Source organism: Schistocerca cancellata, chromosome 2, assembly GCF_023864275.1.
Source record: "Schistocerca cancellata isolate TAMUIC-IGC-003103 chromosome 2, iqSchCanc2.1, whole genome shotgun sequence".
In the NCBI taxonomy this organism is placed as follows: Eukaryota; Metazoa; Arthropoda; class Insecta; order Orthoptera; family Acrididae; genus Schistocerca; species Schistocerca cancellata.
The window spans coordinates 504,393,131-504,416,555 of NC_064627.1; the positions used below are offsets into that span (position 1 = coordinate 504,393,131).

Consider the following 23,425-nt stretch of genomic DNA (forward strand, 5'->3'; position numbering starts at 1 on the left):
CCTGATGATGTGGCTTCTAGGCTATGAAACCGGTCGATAAAAAAGTTATTTAGAGGAGCAGTCAAACGGTTATTATTGAAGATGAATATGCGACTGCTGGGTATTTATTCATAAAATTGCAATTGTATATGTTATTCAACAACTTTTGCTAGTTTGCTTTGTTTTCGAAGCAGTTTCTATGGCCACATTCTTATGACTGATATAATCATCAGCAACAATGATTAAGTGCTTATTATTACGTCATAACTACAGGGCGTTTTACATTTCATATTACACACTTCTAGAGGTTGTAGGGGAGACTTAGGGGATCAAGCTTTATACAGGAACCCATGTCCGAAAATGGATCGTTTCCATGTTAAAAGGAAAGAAGATTAACAGATTTCAGTCTGTTTAGGCTGTGATATTAGAACAGCTGTTCGATATGACGACCACCAAGTTCGGTGTACACAATATATCTGCGCAATAAGTTAGCATAAACTCTGTCCTCAAGCATGGTGTATGGTCAATCACTTCTGCAAAATCCATGATCATTGCAACCAGATCTTCCTGCGACTGGACCGGGGCCTCGTAAACAAAACTCTTTATCTTAGCCCACAAGAAAAATTCCAGAGGGTTTAAGAAGGATGTTGGTGGCCGATTTACCTGTCTCAGTAGACTTCATTCAATCAATTATTCAAAATGACAGTCACAATCGCATTATTTATTTTGCCGCCAACCGGTTTCAACCCACGATGGTGTCATCTTCAGGGCAAACGTGCACAGACAGGGTGACGACTCCAGCGAGCGACCAAATGGTGTATATTGCCCTGAAGATTACCTCATCGTGGATTGAAACCGGTTGGCGGCAAAATAAATAATGCGATTGTGACTGTCACTTCGAATAATTGATTATAAGTAAATTAATCGCTGTTTATCTCCATACAACTATGTTGTCTAAAAATTTAGACTACCTTCAGGTGGTTTCGGATCTGAACTGCAAAACATACTGCCACACTATCATGCTGGAACCGCAATTCGCCCGAATGTCGAATGACACACCTTCCAAAAACTCCACCGGAACTTGCTGAAGGGCACTCATTAGGTGGGGAGAAGTATGCACAACTCAAACACATGACCATCGCAGATACCTGCCCAGACATTGATGTCGAAGGGTTCCTGAAATCTTCGTGTACACATGGCTTTGGGGTTTTCTTGGTCCGAAATTTAGCTATTTCGAGCGTTCAAAACACCTTTCCTGTTGAAATGCTCTTTGTCGGTGAACAAAATTCGCCTTTAAAACTAAGGAAAATCCACACGACGGTGTCAGTAACCTGTAGAGGTAGCGTCGCCGCCCCACCGAGATGTGAACACAGCTCCCTGACGTCTCCATCCGTCGACTGGCCGCGAATGTGCAACTCGTACTCGACTTAATCGTTCGTCAGGCAGCCGACTTCCAACACCAAGCGAGACCCCATATCACTACCGTGTGCACCTGCAAAAACTGGCACATTAGTACATTCTGACAAAACAAGAAATTAATACCAATATTACTAGTATCAAAATTGCTGGTACATAGGTGACGAACGATGTTCAACCAACTAGCCCAGCTTCCCAAATGTAACCATGCTCTCTGCTACTGAGATGTCCGGCTCAGAAAGAAAATAAGATGTGTAACATAATGCACATGCTGGCGAGCCATTTGCCAGATAAGAGCTTTCACTCCTGGAATTGTGAGGCCAAGGCTACGGGAGGCATCTGGACCATCACAGGAAGCCACGCAGTCACCAGTAAGCGAGCGCACCGTGACAGGTAAATTAGTGGTTTCGCCCATGCCACCTTGAATTTTAATTCCTCTCTTGAGCCTTCCTTTTATTTCCGCCATTGCTTCTTCGATGCGTAGACTGAACAGTGGGGGCGGAAGTCTACAGCCCTGAGTTACATCCTTAATAATCCGAGAACTTCGTTCTTTGTCTGCCAGTCTTATTGCTCCCTCTTGGTTCTTGTACGTATCATATGTTACCAGTCTTTCTCTATAGCTTACCCCTATTCGTCTCAGAATTTCGAACACCTTGCACCATTTTACATTGTCGAACGCTTTCTCCAGGCGACAAATCTTATGAACGTGTCTGATTTTTCCTCAGTCTTCTTCCATTATAAACCGAACGTCTTGGTTCTCTAACACTAGTAGCAAGCCCGAAGTTACTTTTATGTCTGAAGATCTTTCTCCGTTGAGAATGACATGCTTTGCTCTGTATGCTACTAACTCTTCAACTCACACAGCACGTGTGATACTCCACACTCATGTATTTTGTTCATTAGGCGACAGTGCGGAACTGAGTACAACGCCTTCCGGAGGGCAGGGAACATGATATCAACCTTGGCGCCTGTATCTACTGCTTCCTGGGCCTCGTGGACGAGCAGAGCGAGCAGCGTTTCACACGATCATTATTTCGGGACTCCCGTTGATTTTTACATAGGAGATTTTCGATCTCCAAAAAATGTCATAACATGCGAGCATAAAATACGTTCCAAAGTTCTACAACATACTGACGTCAGCGATAAATTCTGTGGTGTCACCGCCAGACACCACACTTGCTAGGTGGTAGCCTTTAAATCGGCCGCGGTCCGCTAGTATACGTCGGACCCGCGTGTCGCCACTGTCAGTGATTGCAGACCGAGCGCCGCCACACGGCAGGTCTAGTGAGACGTCCTAGCACTCGCCCCAGTTGTACAGCCGACTTTGCTAGCGAAGCTACACTGACAAATACGCTCTCATTTGCCGAGACGATAGTTAGCATAGCCTTCAGCTACGTCATTTGCTACGACCTAGCAAGGCGCCATTACCAGTTAATATTGAGATTGTGAAGCATGTACAGTCAAGAGAGATGTACACCAATTATGGATTAAAGTTAAGTATTCCAGCAGCAACGTACCTTATTGGCTATATTAATTACATTGTCATTTTCCAGACCTGACGCCAGCCTGCGTGAGCTTAAAGGCGTGCATTTCGGCCTCCTCTAGCAACACGGTGTTGGCTCTTCTGCCAACACAATAAATTCGTACAGTTTTGTTGTCCGTTCCGCGACCTCTATAGGAAACGTGAATAACTTACGCTTTTTCTCTAATCATTACGAACGTTTCGCTCCTCCAGCGACCTCGATACACTGCTGCAAGAAGAGTACCAAGTTCTATGGAATACTTTATTTAGAAATGTACTATTATCCCGGTAAGACAAGCAGCCTTTCCACTGTCCAGTGATTGCAGTTGTTTTCTATTCCACTGTTACTTGTTTCGATACCTGCCTTTTAAAGTGCGTGCGACGACTTCAGAAACGAACGTCAGTCATCCTAAGCGAAATAGTTTGTGAAAAAAGAGGATTGGTGTTCGGGCCCTCTTCGTGTCTTCCTCTGTTTCGATGTGATTATGGTCACAGAAGGTGTGAACATTTGACATCTATCGGTTTACTGATTAAGCGTATGACTAAAGCTTCTTAGGGTTCTTTGTCAAGTCAGTAGATATAATTTTATTTTTAAATTCACTGAACTCTTTACGCATGACTCTCCTTAGGCCAATTATGGATTCTTTCCGTATTTGTTTGTCTTTGAGGCTTTGGCTATGTTTCGATTTGCAGTGAAGCTCCCTTTGCTATTATGGCAGATTTCTAACATTATAGTCGAGTCACAGTGAGTCTTTCAAACATCCACAATTTTGCTCGGCATGCACCTGTATAATGCGTATTCTACAATACCATTTCTTGAACTTGGTCCACGGATGCCAAATATTGTCACCCCTGGAGGTGAAATTTTCATGTTGATCGCTCAGGTAATCTAAATTGCGGTTCCTGTCGCTCTTGCTAAGCAAAAATATCTTCCTGTCTTTCTTTATAGATCTCCATCTAACACTATAAAGTGAACAGGAAATTTACGCAAAAGTGTCTCCTCAAAGTTTTCACCACTACTGGTCCTGAGACAGAGGTCTGTAAAAGCTTCCGATGAGTCTTTTTGAACTACTTTTAATACTTATCTCTTACTGGAAGTCTATACTAACTTCACTGTATGTTGCAATATAAGTTTCCTTGGGAACGGTCTGATGTATGTGTCCAACGGGCACAACATTTAGGCAAGCAACTACGTTGCCATCACCGGGCGCACCGATGAACCATGGTAGACACTAGAATGAGATTTTCACTCTGCGGCGGAGTGTGCGCTGATATGAAACTTCCTGGCACATTAAAACTGTGTACCGGACCGAGACTCGAACTCTGGACCTTTGCCTTTCGCAGGCAAGTGCTCTACCAACTGAGCTACCCCAGCACGACTCACGCCCCGTCCTCACAGCTTTACTTCTGCCAGTACCTCGTCTCCTACCTTCCAAATTTAACAGAAGCTCTCCTGCGAACCTTGCAGGACTAGCACTCCTTAAAGAAAGGATATTGCGTAGACATGGTTTAGCCACAGCCTGGGGGATGTTTCCAGAATGAGATTTTCACCCTGCAGCGGAGTGTGCGCTGATATGAAACTTCCTGGCAGATTAAAACTGTGTGCCGGACCGAGACTCGAACTCGGGACCTTTGCCTTTCGCGGGCAAGTGCTCTACCAACTGAGCTACCCAAGCACGACTCACGCCCCGTCCTCACAGCTTTACTTCTGCCAGTAGAGCACTTGCCCGCGAAAGGCAAAGGTTCCGAGTTCGAGTCTCGGTCCGGCACACAGTTTTTGGCTACCAGGAAGTTTCATGGTAGACACTACTGTGGTAATAGCAGACTATTACCTCGCTGTGGTGAAAGATACACTGGGGAAATCTCAAGTGTAATATTTGGGGCTATATTGTATAAATGTTTTGTCTAGAACAATCTGGGAAATAGCTAGTCCAATCTACATCTACATGGATACTCTGGAAATCACATTTAAGTTCCTGGAAGACGGTTAATCGAACCACCTTCACAATTCTCTATTATTCCAATCTCGTATAGCGCGGAAACAATGAACACCTATATCTTTCCGTACGAGCTCTGATTTCCATTATTTTATCACGGTGATCGTTTCTCTCTATGTAGGTCGGCGCCAATAAAATATTTTCGCATTCGGAGTAGAAAGCTGGTGACCCGGATTTCGTGAGAAGATTCCTCCGCAACGAAAAACGCCTTTGTTTTATTTATGTCCCTCCCAAATCCTGTATCATTTCAGTGACACTCTTTCTTCTGTTTCGCGATAATACAAATCGTGCTGCCCTTCTTTGAACTTTTTCAATGTACTCCATCAGTCCTATCTGGTAAGGATCCCACACCGCGCACCAGTATTCTAAAAACGGACGGACAAGCGTGGTATAGGTGGTCTCGCTAGTAGAACTGTTGCATTTTCTAAATGTCCTGGCAATAAAATGCAGTCTTTGGTTAGCCTTCCAAAAATATTTTTTATATGTTCCTTTCAATTGAAGTTATTCATAATTGTAATTACCAGGTATTTAGTTGAATTTAAGGCCTTTGGATTTGACTGATTCATCGTGTAACCGAATTTAACTGATTCCTTTCAGCACTCATGCGGATGACCTCACAATTTTCGTTATTTAGGGTCAATTGCCAATTTTCGCAACATATGGATATCTTTTCTCAACCGTTTTGAAATTTGTTTTGATACTCTGATGACTTTACCAGTCGATAAATGACAGCGTCATCTGCAAACAACCTAAGACGGCTGCTCATATTGTCTCCCAAATCGTTTATATAGATAAGGAACAGCAAAAGACCTGTAACACTACCTTCGGGACCGCTAGAAATCACTTGTTTTTTACTCTTTGACAAAAATCACGAATCCAGTCACATAACTGAGACGATATTCCATAAGCACGCAATTTCACAACAAGCCCCTTGTGTGGTACGGTGTCAACAGCCTTCCTGAAATCAAGAAATATGGAATCAATTTGAGAAACCTCGTCAATAGCACTCAACACTTCATGCGAGTAAAGAGCTAGTTTTGTTTCAAGAACGATGTTTTCTAAATCCGTGTTGACTGCGTGTTAATAGACCGTTTTCTTCGAAGTAATTCATAATGTTAGAACACAATATATGTTCCAAAATCCTGCTGCGTATGATATGGGCCTGTAATTTAGAGGATTACTCCTACTGCCCTTCTTGAATATAGAGGCTTATTCTGGAGAAACATATCGAGAGCCTTTTTGTTTCGATGCCATTACATTGTAGGGTGCAATTTAGTTCTTAGCATTTGCATGTATTATTTTTGTTAGGCCCACAGTTGGTGCTAGTGGATTTATCATACTACTCAGATCGAGAATTTGCTTCATATTAATTACATTTATTTTCCCTAATAATTTTCATTCGAATGTGAGATTTACGTATAATCAGCCTGAAATAAAAAGATGTAGTGCCCAGTTGCAGGACTTAATGAAAGCATACCATAATTCGTCTTAGCTTACGCAGGACTGTACTCAAAACGATTGCAGCTTTTACGAAACTTATTCCATCACATACTAAGGATAAAAATAAATTAATATGACCATTGGATTGTTAAGTGTTTTGTGCTATTACTACTCCGAGACAAACAGAACGTTGTCGGTTGTATTTTTTACTTGGATGTTGTAGTGAATTTCAATAGCAGGAAATCTGTAACAGTATGAAGCGTCAAGCAACTCACACAGAATGTATTCACATCTGTTGGACGAATGTAATGAAAAACGCTCCAAACCGACATTTCACTTAAGTCACATCCAATGAAAACCTGTAACTCAACCATCTTTGTGGCGTGCTTATAATTATGTATTATTTATATTTTAGGTCAATTTATATGTAAAAAAACGTTGCAATGAAAACATAAAAACCGTCTGTAGATGAATCATAACGATTCGGAACTGGTAACGGTACCCTTTGAATAAAGGTGCCGGCCGAAGTGGCCGTGCGGTTAAAGGCGCTGCAGTCTGGAACCGCAAGACCGCTACGGTCGCAGGTTCGAATCCTGCCTCGGGCATGGATGTTTGTGATGTCCTTAGGTTAGTTAGGTTTAACTAGTTCTAAGTTCTAGGGGACTAATGACCTCAGCAGTTGAGTCCCATAGTGCTCAGAGCCATTTGAACCAATAAAGGAACTGAAAATAAATTTGTGGCTGTTGCTATCTCAATACCATCAACATTTGTCTTCAAATAACAGCCACGGTCTCCAACCATATCATCATATGACAAAATTGCAACTCACACTTGTTGCATCGGCGGCATTTGTGGGTGGTAGCTGCAGTTGCGGCTGAAAATATGGCTAGGCTACTGGTGTGGCAGCATGGGCTGGCCGCGGTGGTCGCTGGCAATGACTGCAAATTACTGTAATTGCTTACGCCAGTGACCTCCCAACAGAAACTGACATACCTCAGTTTTGGCTCAACTGTGCTCCCACAGTACGAGTAGCATTCCGTCTGCGTTCTCCACTGGCGTCATGCAAAATGTTTTACGGATGTGTCCTTACACCTGACTGACCAACTCATATTTTTCTTCTCGTCAGTCAAATTATTCGTTAACAAATTTTGTTACCATTGTGTAAAGCTTTACTTTCCCACAATAAAGGAAATACACATTCGCGTTTGTCTTTATTTCTAAACGCAATATCTTCTTGAGTACTGTTTACTTTGATGATGTCTTCAAATTCTGTATGCTCTGTTGGGTCATCGATCGCGTCAGGTTCCATTGACTTTGTCCCCCGTTTTATTATTGCTGCACTGGGCTATAATAAGATTTGGGCGGCGTCCTTTACACTCTTAACTACGAGGACTATTCGGAGAGCAAGGAACGATCTATCGCGAAATGGAAACTACCGTGAAAATCCGATGAAGCTTTGCACAGATGTGTTGGGCAGTGTCTCTAGTACGCCCGCAGATAGCGTCATGTCGCTCTTTTCGGTTATGAGCACGGAGCAAAGAGCCTTGAAAATACTGCCTTCCGCCAAGTATGGTTACGTGCCGAAAGATTTCGCGCGATTTCATGCAACCTCACATAACGTAACTGTCATGCATTTCCTTCTTCAAGACAGTTGTCGGCCGCACACTGAATCAAAACGCTCCTATAGCTTTTTCGAAGGCTAGTGTTTGATCATCCACCACACGTGTCTTACTTTGATCTTCATCTCTGCTCAAATGAATTGGCACAGACATTTTAGCACAGACAACGAGTCGCAGTCCAGGGTAGAAAATTGGTGGAAGGCACAGGCGGCTGCTTTCTGTGACGAGGGTACTGGAAAGTTGGTGTAACGAGACGACAGATGTCTAAGTCGCAGCGGCGACTGTGTACGAAAGTAGCTGGAAGGTGTAGCTAATTGCTGTAAATAAAACAGTTTTGATTTTCACTGTGGTTTCAAGTTCGCGACCAATAGTTTCTTACTTTCCGAACAGCCGTCTTACGATCAGTTTCCAGAAGGCGCCTGCAGTGTCGTTTGGCAAACTGCCTCAGCGTATTCCGCATCTCCAGATACCTTGGCGTTTGCTGGTGCAGACTCCTCACAACATTTAACCCTAGCAATAACAAGACTTTTTCCGTAACACTCATACGCCCATTAAAACGCAGGGGGTCTTACGCCCTCCCTAAAACATTTTAAAAATCAAAATTCGCTATTTATTGTTGATTCAAATTAACAAAATATTTTTAAAGAGGTACTGATGTGTTAGTATGGTCTAGAACGTGCAAATATATTGTAGCACGCTCCTACCATAATCAACGTACTTTTAGTAACGAGTACTACAAAGGAGGCGGGGGATATTTCATGCTCACCAAAAAAAACTTTGAAATGGAATTTTCGTTAATTGTTGTTGACTTATACTCACAGCATACTTTTTAAGGAGCTATTGATGCGTAAATCGACTCTGGAACCTGAAAATACTGAATATGACAGATACTGTGGAAAGTGGTACCTACTACTAAAACTTAAATATTACGATTAATTTTAACTGAAAAATTTGAAACATTGTAATCAGTTTCATATCAGCGCACACTCCACTACAGAGTGAAAATCTCATTCTAGAAACATCCCGCAGGCTGTGGCTAGGCCATGTCTACGCAATATCCTTTCTTTAAGGAGTGCTAGTCCTGCAAGGTTCGCAGGAGAGCTTCTGTAAAGTTTGGAAGGTAGGAGACGAGGTACTGGCAGAAGCAAGGCTGTGAGAACGGGGCGTGAGTCGTGCTTGGGTAGCTGACATGGTAGAGCACTTGCCTGCGAAAGGCAAAGGTCCCGAGTTCGAGTCTCGGTACGGCACACAGTTTTAATGTGCCAGGAAGTTTCATTGTACTCAGTTAAAAGAGTTTATTAAAAATAAAAACAATTTTTTTCAGTATTTTAAAATACGAAGTAACTAACTAGATTAAAATACACTCCTTGAAATTGAAATAAGAACACCGTGAATTCATTGTCCCAGGAAGGGGGAAACTTTATTGACACATTCCTGGGGTCAGATACATCACATGATCACACTGACAGAACCACAGGCACATAGACACAGGCAACAGAGCATGCACAATGTCGGCACTAGTACAGTGTATATCCACCTTTCGCAGCAATGCAGGCTGCTATTCTCCCATGGAGACGATCGTAGAGATGCTGGATGTAGTCCTGTGGAACGGCTTGCCATGCCATTTCCACCTGGCGCCTCAGTTGGACCAGCGTTCGTGCTGGACGTGCAGACCGCGTGAGACGACGCTTCATCCAGTCCCAAACATGCTCAATGGGGGACTGATCTGGAGATCTTGCTGGCCAGGGTAGTTGACTTACACCTTCTAGAGCACGTTGGGTGTCACGGGATACATGCGGACGTGCATTGTCCTGTTGGAACAGCAAGTTCCCTTGCCGGTCTAGGAATGGTAGAACGATGGGTTCGATGACGGTTTGGATGTACCGTGCACTATTCAGTGTCCCCTCGACGATCACCAGTGGTGTACGGCCAGTGTAGGAGATCGCTCCCCACACCATGATGCCGGGTGTTGGCCCTGTGTGCCTCGGTCGTATGCAGTCCTGATTGTGGCGCTCACCTGCACGGCGCCAAACACGCATACGACCATCATTGGCACCAAGGCAGAAGCGACTCTCATCGCTGAAGACGACACGTCTCCATTCGTCCCTCCATTCACGCCTGTCGCGACACCACTGGAGGCGGGCTGCACGATGTTGGGGCGTGAGCGGAAGACGGCCTAACGGTGTGCGGGACCGTAGCCCAGCTTCATGGAGACGGTTGCGAATGGTCCTCTCCGATACCCCAGGAGCAACAGTGTCCCTAATTTGCTGGGAAGTGGCGGTGCGATCCCCTACGGCACTGCGTGGGATCCTACGGTCTTGGCGTGCATCCGTGCGTCGCTGCGGTCCGGTCCCAGGTCGACGGGCACGTGCACCTTCCGCCGACCACTGGCGACAACATCGATGTACTGTGGAGACCTCACGCCCACGTGTTGAGCAATTCGGCGGTACGTCCACCCGGCCTCCCGCATGCCCACTATACGCCCTCGCTCAAAGTCCGTCAACAGCACATACGGTTCACGTCCACGCTGTCGCGGCATGCTACCAGTGTTAAAGACTGCGATGGAGCTCCGTATGCCACGGCAAACTGGCTGACACTGACGGCGGCGGTGCACAAATGCTGCGCAGCTAGCGCCATTCGACGGCCAAAACCGCGGTTCCTGGTGTGTCCGCTGTGCCGTGCGTGTGATCATTGCTTGTACAGCCCTCTCGCAGTGTCCGGAGCAAGTATGGTGGGTCTGACACACCGGTGTCAATGTGTTCTTTTTTTCCATTTCCAGGAGTGTATTTTCAAAAGGTGGGCATAAAGTAATCCCCTCACCCTCCCCTGAGATATTTCGAGGGTTAAAGCTAGATGACTGCAGCACTTAGATGCATAACGTCGTGCGGGACTTTTAGGTATATTGTACAGTTCTTTACTCTTAAACAGTCGTTGTCTCGTTGCTAATCGGTGTTATTAAGTTCATTTGAGTCACATTCATTCCACCTGGTGATGACATTCGCACAGCTGTTTTTGTGTAAGCATTCACCATATTGACACCGTCAACTGTTCTTACCGACAGATTCGTAACAGAAAATTTTCGCGTTTCAGATGACACGAAGCCGTCCGGAGGGGGACGCATCATCGGCGGCGCCGAGGCGAGCCTCGGCCAGTTCCCGTGGCAGGCGGCGGTGCGGCTGGATGGCTCCGCCTTCTGCGGCGGCTCGCTCATCACGGAGAACTGCGTCCTCACCGCGGCCCACTGCGCGTTCGGGTAGGTCTCCCGACTGCGCCGCACCACTCTCCCGTAGCTCAGTTAGTAGGATCAACGTCTGCACTGGCGCAACACAAAAGACTGCTGTTGCATCTGGTCGTACAGAGACCTCACTAAAACCAACCTCCTTCCTTTCCTTCGTCTCTTCTCTGTTTCATACTCTTCTATTTTATTTGCACGTATTGTCCAGGAGAACCAACTGAGGAATCTCCTTGGTCGTGGAACGAGTTGGTACATGAAATTACATCAGAAAGTTTAATACAAAAATATACACCAATCTTATAAAGACTACGACCTCCTGAGTATACAGGTTGCTTCAGCACTGCCTACCTACGGCTTCAATGCAGCACGCAACATCTTCAAACAGCACATGCAAGTTTTCTTATTCTCTCTCTCGCTACCTGCAAACTACACAGAGCCAAAGGACCTGGTACACGCGCCTAATATCGTGTGCCGCCCCCCCCCCCCCCCCCCCCCCCCGCGAGCACGCAGAAGTGCCGCAACACGACGTGGCATGGACTTCACTAATGTCTACAGTAGCGCTGGAGGGAATTGACAACATGAAACCTGCAGGGCTGTCCATGAATCCGTAAGAGTGCGAAGGGGTGGAGATCTCTTCTGAACAGCACGTTGCAAAGCATCCCAAATATGCTCAATATTATTCATGCCTGGGGAGTTTGGTGACCAGCGGAAGTATTTAAACACGGAAGAGTGTTCCTGGAGCCATGCGTAGCAGTTCTGGATGTGTAGGGCGTCGCATTGTCCTGCTGGAATTGCCCAAGTCAGTCGGAATGCACAACGGACATTAATCGATGCAGGTGATCAGACAGGACGCTTACATAAGTGTCACCTGTCAGAGTCGTATCTAGACGTATAAGGGGTCCGATATCGCTCCAACTGCACACGCCTCACACCATTACAGGGGCTCCACCAGCTTGAACACTCCCCTGGTGACATACAGGGTCCATGGATTCATGAGGCTGTCTCCATAACCTAACACGTCTATCCGCTCGAAACAATTTGGAACGAGACTCGTCCGACCAGGCAACAGTCATCAACAGTCCAACGTCGGTGCTGACGCGCCCAGGTGAGGCGCAAAGCTTTTCATCGTGCAGTCATCAAGGGTACATGAGTGGTTCTTCGGCTCCAAAAGTCCATATCGACGATATTTCGTTGAATGGTTCGCGCGCTGATCCTTTTCGATTGCGCAGCATTGAAATCAGGAGCAATTTGCGGAAGGATTGCACTTCTGTCAGGTTGAACGATTCTCTTCAGTCGTCGTCGATCCCGTTCTTGCACGATGATATCGCAATGACGGAAGTAAAAGAAAGGTCCAAGAGAGAGGTTAAAATTCAAGGTGAAGGGATATCAATGTTAACGTTTCCTGATGATACTGCTATCTTCAATGGAAGTGAAGTAGAATAACAGGATCAGTTAAATGGAATGAATAGTCTAATGAGTACAGAATGTGGATTGAGAGTAAATGGAAGTAACACGAAAGTAATGAGAAGTAGCAGAAATGAGAACAGCGACAAACTCAACATCGTAATTGGTGATTACGAAGTTAAGGAATTCTGCTATCTAGGCAGCATAAAACCCCATGAGGGACGGTGCAAAGAGGACTTAAAAAGCACACTACCACTGGCAAAAAAAAGGAAATCCTGGCCAGGAGAAGTCTACTAGTATCAAACATAGGTCTTAATTTGAATAAGAAATTTCAGAGAGTGTACGTTTGGAGCACAGCATTGTATGGTGCTACACATGGACTGTGGGAAAATAGGAACAGCAGAGAATCGAAGAATTCAAAGTGTAGTGCTACAGAAGAATGTTGAAAATCAGGTGGACTTATAAGGTAAGGAATGAGGAGGTTCTCCGTAGACTCGACGAGAAAAGGAACACTGATAAAAAAATTGTCACTGCTAACATGATTTGTCGCAGCACTATTTGCATAGCGTCCGCTCGCTATAAAATATTTTCTTTTTTTCTTTTTAGATGCTGGCAAATTTTAAAGAATGGAGCTCGTCTATACCTTACGCTCGACTTAGTATTGACGATATTCTCTGAACAGTAAATTTTGACTAGGAGTGATGGATATGCCTCTGATCTTTTAACGTTGTGAGTATATTTTAGTCGTTCCATTGTTAATTTTAATATCCGCAAACTGTGGTGAGACTATACTTTACTTTCTACCGTGTAGGTTGCACCTGATGACACGGCTTTAAGTCGCGAAACCGGTTGTGTTTCAATAAACAACGATTTTACCAACTGTAAGCGGAGTTCTGCCTAACAACATGCTGAGCATGCGATAAGTTACTTTTATTTCAGGGCAGACCACACTTTGCATTTTTATGAGGAAACAGTTCGTAGTCAGAATTATCAGGTGTTTTGCTAAGCAAGCAGACGGATTGACGATGAAGCGTTTCGAGTAGAACATTATTTTATTGTTGTGGACATTTCCAGTCAGAAATTGCACTTCATGTCACGCAACTTTCATATGTACTTTAGCATTGTGTTTCAGTTAATCTTTTTCACTTAGTTCACAAACTAGGAGACGGAAACGTTGTCACAGAAATACGTCTTGGAGCACTCTGTGACGCCTACAAAACAAAATTCATACGCCAATACCGGCCGTGAAAGTCTATTTTATACGATGAAACACCTGAAACCTGCCCTTCACTTCTCTGAAGAGAGAAGACCACCATGTACTTAACGCTCCACCATACAAATGTTTTCTTCAGCTACTTCTCCATGTATGCAGAGAATATTTTCTCTCACATATAAAAACTTTGGTTTGTTCTTGTTACATGTGTTTTTATTCCTTCATCGCACTTATACAGTTTTATATTAGGTGAATGTTCTGTTACTTCTTGGTGAACAACTTCATAACTGAATCGGTGACATGAAAAAAGAGGCATGTCCAAACCCAAAAGGGGCATGTCCACTTTTCTTCAAACTGTGTTATCCACAGATAACTGACCTTTATATCTGTATGCGTCGTTTCGTGTAAGAAGGGGTCATGTCCCATCAACATAAGTGGTCGTTGGATTGGTATTGAGTCAGAGAAGGGGCTATGTCTGGAGATGAATCGTGAGGAGTGTGAAACATTGATATGTTCGTCTCCTCAGAACCAGAACTTTCGCATCGTAAACGTGGAAACGGACGATAGTCTGGACTTAAGGCCTGGTGGCCTAACCAGTACAAAATCGATGTTATCTCCATGCGCTCTTATGATTGTAAAACAAACTGAAGTTTCAGATATATACGTACAGCCACTTCATTTATGGTCTCACTGCTTTCCAGTTTCCACACCTCAAAGGAGGATGTCAGGCACGTCTTCCATATTAACAAGCATAGATTAGATCTGTTCCAATAAAAAAAGAGAGAAAACTAGATGATATAAAGAAAATCGTACACTACATGCTTGACGAGCGGAAACTATTTTATAACAGCATCTGCCAGAGGCCACCGAAAGATGGACAGGATAAAGATGATCGAAGGAGACCACCCATTGCATACTTTGCCATATTTTGATTGTGGTTGTTTTTTTTTTCATACATTATGAATAGACCTAAGCGCTGATAACACACTCTTTTATTGCTACAACAAATATGAGTAATATAAAATTGCATAACACAATCCTTCTGCTGCAGACAGAACACTTGTTGCGTCAGTAATTATCATTTCGGAAAAAGCGTCATTCCAGTACGTTCAAACTGGATAATTGACCACAGTCGATGGCTTAAGTACGGTGTGTTGTGTCATCCTGGAGCCTACTGTTACATAGCAACTCCACGATACCATACTTAAGCCCATTGTGTAGTAAAACAGTTTTTTGTCTCCTGAAAAATTTGTTTTCTGAGATATGACCGCTATTCCACCTCACTGATTCAATTATGAGCGATAGACACAAAATTGTGGATGTTATACAGTATTAATTTATTTCGTTAACCACTATTCGTCTTACAAGGTAGTCACTAGACTCGCACGTGATGCCCTAGTAAGCTGAAAAGATATTAACAGAATTGGTTAAGACTGTACAAGCTGCACAGTTTTGTGCTCAATTCATTCCTTATTCTACATCTTAAGTAGTTTACTTTAATTTTTATTCATCAGGTTCCGAAAGACTAGGCGAGCCAAAGGAAAGTGGTCATGGAACGAGTCAATACATAATGTTAAAACTTAAAATTAAGAAAAGGACTATCAAATTTTAAAAAAACTTAAAATAACAAATATATGTACAATATCAGCAGTATACAATAGTATAGCTGAAGGGAATGAACTACTGTGAGGAATCCCTCTACAGTACACAAGTAAAATGTTACAAAACAGCATTTCAACTTGGATAGTGTGGTTTATCACCCAAATTTCTCTATTTTATTATTTGCCTATTGAAAACGAAACCTGCATAATAGTTTATATCCTTCAGTACAATGGCCAAAAAAGTGTTATCCATCAATGCGTAGGTCGTTTTCCGTTTTGTGTTCATGCCTTTTAGTTTCTTTAATTCATCTTCCTGTTTGTGCTTTTAAAGAAACTTGCCTTCGTCTTCATTACAAGTAGATTCATACCTTTTGTAGACTAGTATTACCCATTACCTTCATCATATTATTCAGTTTGTCATGGCAACTGATCTACATCTCATTTTCAGAACTTCTCTGTTAGACCTGTTCATTTCCGAAAGCAAACATCGTTAGTGCTGTGTAACTGATGTAAAACAAGAAACAGAAGAAAAAATTCTCTTTTTATTCCGCTGTATGAAATGCTCTTCCTCTTCGGTAATTGTTTCCTGCCTATAGGACAACGTCCTTCACGATAAGTCTGGGCACATTGTCGTCCGCTGAAAACCCAGAGGGAGCGCTGACGCAGACGTCGACGGACGCAGTCGTCCACCAGGACTACTGGACGGACGGCAGCACCACGGACAACGACGTCGCTGTCGTTCACCTCTCGGAAATGGTTACGCTTACTGGTAAGACAAAACGTCGTCAATTACAAAGATAATCGCCTCGAACACCACGACAGCATACACTACTGGCCATTAAAATTGCTACACCAAGAAGAAACGCAAATGGTAAACGGGTATTCATTGGACAAATATATTATACTAGAACTGACATGTGATTACATTTTCACGCAATTTCGGTGCATAGATCCTGATAAATCAGTACCCAGAACAACCACCTCTGGCCGTAATAACGGCCTTGATACGCCTGGGCATTGAGTTAAACAGAGCTTGGATGCAGTGTACAGGTACAGCTGCCCATGCAGCTTCAACACGATACCACAGTTCATCAAGAGCAGTGACTGGCGTATTGTGACGAGCCGATTGCTCGGCCACCATTGAGCAGACGTTTCCAGTTGGTGTGAGATCTGGAGAATGTGCTGGCCAGGGCAGGAGTCGAATATTTTCTGTATCCAGAAAGGCCCGTACAGGACCTGCAACATGCGGTCGTGCATTATCCAGCTGAAACGTAGGGTTTTTCAGGGATCGAATGAAGGATGAAGCCACGGATCGTAACACATCTGAAATGTAACGTCCACTGTTCAAAGTGCCGTCAATGCGAACAAGAGGTGACCGAGACGTGTAACCAACGACACCCCATACCGTCACGCCGGGTGATACGCCAGTATGGCGATGACGAATACACGCTTCCAATGTGCGTTCACCGCGATGTCGCCAAAACACGGATGCGACCATCATGATGCTGTAAACAGAACCTGGATTCATCCGAAAAAATGACGTTTTGCCATTCGTGCACTCAGGTTCGTCGTTGAGTACACCATCGAAGGCGCTCCTGTCTGTGATGCAGCGTCAAGGGTAACCGCAGCCACGGTCTCCGAGCTGATAGTCCATGCTGCTGCAAACGTCGTCGAACTGTTCGTGCAGATGGTTGTTGTCTTGCAAACGTCTCCATCTGTTGACTCAGGGATTGAGACGTGGCTGCACGATCCATTACAGCCATGCGGATAAGATGCCTGTGATCTCGACTGCTAGTTATACGAGGCCGTTGAGATCCAGCACGGCGTTCCGTATTACCCTCCTGAACCCACCGATTCCGTATTCTGCTAACAGTCATTGGATCTCGACCAACGCGAGCAGCAATGTCGCGATACGTTAAACCGCAATCGCGATAGGCTACAATCCGATCTTTATCAAAGTCGGAAACGTGATGGTACGCATTTGTCCTCCTTACACGAGGCATCACAACAACGTTTCACCAGGCAACGCCGGTCAACTGCTGTTTCTGTATGAAAAATCGGTTGGAAACTTTTCTCGTGTCAGCACGTTGTACGGGCGCCAACCTTGTCTGAATGCTCTGAAAAGCTAATCATTTGCATATCACAGCATCTTATTCCTGTTGGTTAAATTTCGAGTCTGTAGCACGTCATCTTCGTGGTGTAGCAATTTTAATGGCCAGTAGTGTAGCATTTTACTAATTTTTAAGTGGAACAGATGTATCTTAAAAGATGCCAGTTGCTTTTCTTTTTTTATTTACTTAATGTAATTATGTTACCTACTGTTTGATTACTGACTTATTCTGTAACTGAATTTCCTTGGAGTACCAGTCCTTCTTTTTGCCATATCGTATAGACTTGATGAAGTCGACATGCTTCTTATCTTGAGCAGGCAGTGCCTCTCTAATTACAGGTTCCACTCAGTGCAATCTCATCTTAAGCCATTAAGAGAATTTAAACGAATTTGTACCATTGATTAACCTGTAATGCGCACCGCAATCTGACTATAGCCACTTCAGAATGACTGTTCAGGGATTGAGTTTTATTACGTTAGCACCAAGTGCTTTAATACCAAGTGGGCTGAGGCGTGAATGGGAGTTTGCATTGAGGAGGGAGACATGCTAAGGTAGTCCGTGCAGTTGTGCAAAGCCACTGTGCCAGGGTGGCGTAGTGGTTGGCGCACCTCCCTAGTGAGCAGGAGACACGGGTTAGAATCCCAGCCTTGGTACAATTTCCATTCGTCACTTCAATCTGCATCATAGATGTCTGAGACTTGAAAAGGTCTCTAGGACCATACTGTTTCATTTGATTAAAGCACCTACGCCAGGGTTTCAGGCAGGATACCCCGTGTCCTTCGATGCTGAGGTGCTACGCCAATAGAGTTGGAGAGTCTTTGCAGTGCTGATCTACTTTAGGAGGAATACCAAGTTAGAAGAGGCGTGAATGGAAAATGGAAGTGAGTAGGGTGGCGTGCTAGGTAGTCCGTGCAATTGTGCAAAGCCGTGCCAGAGTCAGCGCCTCTGCCCAACAAGCAGGAGGCCCGGGTGCGAATCCTGGCCTTGGTAAAAATTTTCATTCGTCACTTTAGTCTGTATATATGTATCGTAGACATCTGAGACTCAAAAAGATCTTTGAAACCATGCAATTTCATTTAATTCAATAGTTGTTCTACGAAGAAAACCAAGAAAGCTAGACTGGTCTTACTGTCACACATCCGTTCCCAATTAAACACACATACATAAATCACAAAGCTAACTGAAGTTATGGGCAATATACGATGCTGATACGCAAAGAAAGGAAATAAAAAACAATATACTTGATTCTCCGCGCAATCCTTCTCCAAGACATGGCCATATGATACGCAAAAGGCAGAAAAGCAACGTGCTGAATCAGTTTAAATGCCATTAATTATTACAAATAATAATCTCATGAAAGATGGCTGTTACAGATGGCACTCAAACTTGTTACTGATATCTTCATTGAACCGATTTTTTCGCTGGTCTGCGACTCATACAAAGCTACTCTTATTTAATTACCTTTTATCTACATAGATAATAAAAATACCCTCTTTTGCAACAGAATTTATGTTTTTGTACGAAACATGTTTTGCCTATACGTGCTAAACATCTTCAGTGCTCTACAATAGAAAGAAAATTATATTATTATACTTGTTTTGATAGGAGATTCGTAGTGACTCTTTGGCAGCTTATTTAAATCCAGCTAATTCTATTTCCAACTGTATCATTATTCATTTAGCACATACAGAGAAATAAATGGCTGCATAAAAAGAACAAAAGATGAATGTAAATAAAAAGCACATTCATACAGATGTAAACAGAAAAAGCTAAATTGAAATAAGCTACCAAAGAATCACTACACATTTCATATCAGAACATGTTAATTATGTACTTTTCTGTGTGTTATAGACCGCTGAAGATGCCTTGCATGTATAAGCGAAACATATTCCATATGGAAAAATAAATTCACTTGAAAAATACTGAATTTTTATTATCTACAGTGATGAAACGTAACTGAAGGTAGCAACTGAAGAATCTGGTTTCAAATATTAACAGTATTCTTATTTACATTTCATTTTAGGCACTTTTATGTTTATTGTGAAGTTAACTTAAGCATCCCTCCAGTTTTCAGTGAACGACCATTAAGAAAGGCTTCCACCATTATATCTGTGAGTAACAATGATTAATTCTGTATATTTTTATTTATGTGTTCAGTATTAGAATTGTGTTTCTGACTTCATTTGTAATTTACTAAAAGTGGTTTTCATTAGAGCATACTCATTCTATGACAGGTCTGAGTGTGGACGCGTTGATTAATGCTCAAAATATTTGTGCAGCTACGAAGTAACTGGGAAGACGGTGTCATTCAAATATTTATTGGTGGTTTCAACTTGTTATGTTCATATAATTTCGGTTAATTTAATCGATATGGTTTCTCAATTACAAGTAACCACTGTGCACTAGACGATATTTTTTACTGTTTTTTCTTATTTAGATTTGCTGCTGACAGTACGACGCGTAGTACGGTTCTAATTTCTAGCTACAGGTGAACGTAACAGCATGCGTAGAACCTGTCGCATCAGTCTATGTTACGCACTCGAGACCTTCCGCTGTTGCCGGCCAGAGTGGCCGATCGGTTCTAGGCGCTACAGTCTGGAACCGCGCGACCGCTACGGTCGCAGGTTCGAATCCTGCCTCGGGCATGGATGTGTGTGGTGTCCTTAGGTTAGTTAGGTTTAAGTATTTTTAAGTTCTAGGGGACTGATGACCTGAGAAGTTGAGTCCCATAGTGCTCAGAGCCATTTGAACCATTTTTGAACCTTCCGCTATTTGTTCACAGACACAATCAAGACTGTGAGGCTGGCGTCGCAGGTGGACAAGACTTACAATGACTGGACAGCAACCCTTAGCGGCTGGGGCAAGGTGTCTGATGGTAAGGAGTGAGGGGACGTCACGCTGTGTGCCGTGCCTCCAAAAATTCTTTTGTCAACCGCAGTACTGCCCTAAATGTATCGCTGAATTAAAGTACTACGGACAACGAACATGAAATTCTCTCTCTCCTTCTCTCTCTCTCTCTCTCTCTCTCTCTCTCTCTCTCTTTCCGTATCTCCTTAAAAAATGTTCCGTCATTTAACTGTAAATTTCTGCTTATTTATTTCACACAGTCATGTTCCGCATTTAGAGCCTTTCTCAAGGAGATGCTGAAATGTTACAATAAATCTGACTGTCTACGTGGAAAAAACATATTTCTGGTCTTAGAAACAAGTTGAAGTACTATAAACCAGCTGTTATAAACTCATATCCTGTAACACGATAACTGTTTTATGAGATCATCAATATGTTTCTTCGACGATAACAACAAACGTAGGTCATATATATTTTAGCATTTCGTCATCCACTTCAGAATGCCTATAAAGCCGCAAAGATTATTGCTGGAATAAATGAACAATGGTTCACAGTAAATCAATGGAAATTGCTTTCAAACCACAAATATACACTCCTGGAAACTGAAATAAGAACACTGTGAATTCATTGTCCCAGGAAGGGGAAACTTTATTGACACATTCCTGGGGTCAGATACATCACATGATCACACTGACAGAACCACAGGCACATAGACACAGGCAACAGAGCATGCACAATGTCGGCACTAGTACAGTGTATATCCACCTTTCGCAGCAATGCAGGCTGCTATTCTCCCATGGAGACGATCGTAGAGATGCTGGATGTAGTCCTGTGGAACGGCTTGCCATGCCATTTCCACCTGGCGCCTCAGTTGGACCAGCGTTCGTGCTGGACGTGCAGACCGCGTGAGACGACGCTTCATCCAGTCCCAAACATGCTCAATGGGGGACAGATCCGGAGATCTTGCTGGCCAGGGTAGCTGACTTACACCTTCTAGAGCACGTTGGGTGGCATGGGATACATGCGGACGTGCATTGTCCTGTTGGAACAGCAAGTTCCCTTGCCGGTCTAGGAATGGTAGAACGATGGGTTCGATGACGGTTTGGATGTACCGTGCACTATTCAGTGTCCCCTCGACGATCACCAGTGGTGTACGGCCAGTGTAGGAGATCGCTCCCCACACCATGATGCCGGGTGTTGGCCCTGTGTGCCTCGGTCGTATGCAGTCCTGATTGTGGCGCTCACCTGCACGGCGCCAAACACGCATACGACCATCATTGGCACCAAGGCAGAAGCAACTCTCATCGCTGAAGACGACACGTCTCCATTCGTCCCTCCATTCACGCCTGTCGCGACACCACTGGAGGCGGGCTGCACGATGTTGGGGCGTGAGCGGAAGACGGCCTAACGGTGTGCGGGACCGTAGCCCAGCTTCATGGAGACGGTTGCGAATGGTCCTCGCCGATACCCCAGGAGCAACAGTGTCCCTAATTTGCTGGGAAGTGGCGGTGCGGTCCCCTACGGCACTGCGTAGGATCCTACGGTCTTGGCGTGCATCCGTGCGTCGCTGCGGTCCGGTCCCAGGTCGACGGGCACGTGCACCTTCCACCGACCACTGGCGACAACATCGATGTACTGTGGAGACCTCACGCCCCACGTGTTGAGCAATTCGGCGGTACGTCCACCCGGCCTCCCGCATGCCCACTATACGCCCTCGCTCAAAGTCCGTCAACTGCACATACGGTTCACGTCCACGCTGTCGCGGCATGCTACCAGTGTTAAAGACTGCGATGGAGCTCCGTATGCCACGGCAAACTGGCTGACACTGACGGCGGCGGTGCACAAATGCTGCGCAGCTAGCGCCATTCGACGGCCAACACCGCGGTTCCTGGTGTGTCCGCTGTGCCGTGCGTGTGATCATTACTTGTACAGCCCTCTCGCAGTGTCCGGAGCAAGTATGGTGGGTCTGACACACCGGTGTCAATGTGTTCTTTTTTCCATTTCCAGGAGTGTAGATATTTGCAAGACTTGGAGTAAAAGCACATGGTTGTGCTTGGACAGTCTTAGGTTCTCAAAAGCCTTAAAGCTGGGATTCACTGAAACGTGAAACTTACAATTACTATATTAGATTGCAGTGCCTGAACTTCTACGATTTATTTTGCAATGTCCTTCAGACATGCATGCACGTCCGAAGGAACAGCCCCTGCTGCGGTGGACAATTGTGTGAAATACAGGAAATACACACATCAGAAAAAGTTTTGCATCACCTCGGTTCCGAGAGTTCCGCAACCTGTACAGAAAATTGGAATAGAGATCAACATAAGCATCATTTCCGCCCTTTTTATTGCTCATGATAACAACACATTGCATGTTGTACCACCATACGGCGATACATTCAAAGGTGGTGGTCCAGACTGCTGTACACACTGGTAACTCTAATACCCAGTAGCACGTCCTCTTGCATTGGTGCACGCCTATATTCGTCGTGGCATACTATCCAAAAATTCATCAAGGCACTGTTGGTCCAGATTGTCCCACTCCTCTACGGCGATTCGGACAGATTCCTCAGAGTGGTTGGTGGATGACGTCGTCCATAAATGGCCCTTTCAATCTATCGCAGGCATGTTCGACAGAGTTCATGTCTGGAGAATATGCTGGCCACTCTAGTCGAGTGATTCGTTATCCCGAAGGAAGTCACTCACAAGATGTGCACGATGGGTGCGCGGATTGTCGTCCATAAAGACGAATACCTCGCCAATATGCTGCCGATATGGTTGCACTATCGGTCGGAGTGTGGCATTCACGTATCGTGAGCCGCTACGGCGCCTTTCATGACCACCAGCGGCGTACATAGTGCCACCCCAAAACAGCAGGGAACCTCCACCTTGCTGCACTCGCTGTACAGTGTGTTTAAGGCGTTCAGCCTGACCGGGTTGTCTCCAAACATGTCTCCGATGATTGTCTGGTTGAAGGCATATGCGACACTCATCGGTGAAGATAACGTGATGCCAATCCTGAGCGGTCCATTCAGCTGTTGTTGG

The 23,425-nt window shown here is 44.4% G+C and overlaps 1 protein-coding gene across 1 annotated transcript in view; it reads left to right on the top strand.

The window, feature by feature from the left end:
• LOC126146430 (brachyurin-like) overlaps nt 1–23,425 on the top strand; it is a 64,118-nt gene that overhangs the window by 29,230 nt on the left and 11,463 nt on the right. Inside the window, exons 3-5 of the mRNA XM_049915620.1 lie at nt 11,064–11,226; nt 16,023–16,195; nt 20,320–20,412. Of these exons, the coding sequence (XP_049771577.1) occupies nt 11,064–11,226; nt 16,023–16,195; nt 20,320–20,412 (429 nt within the window). The remainder of the gene's footprint in view (nt 1–11,063; nt 11,227–16,022; nt 16,196–20,319; nt 20,413–23,425) is intronic.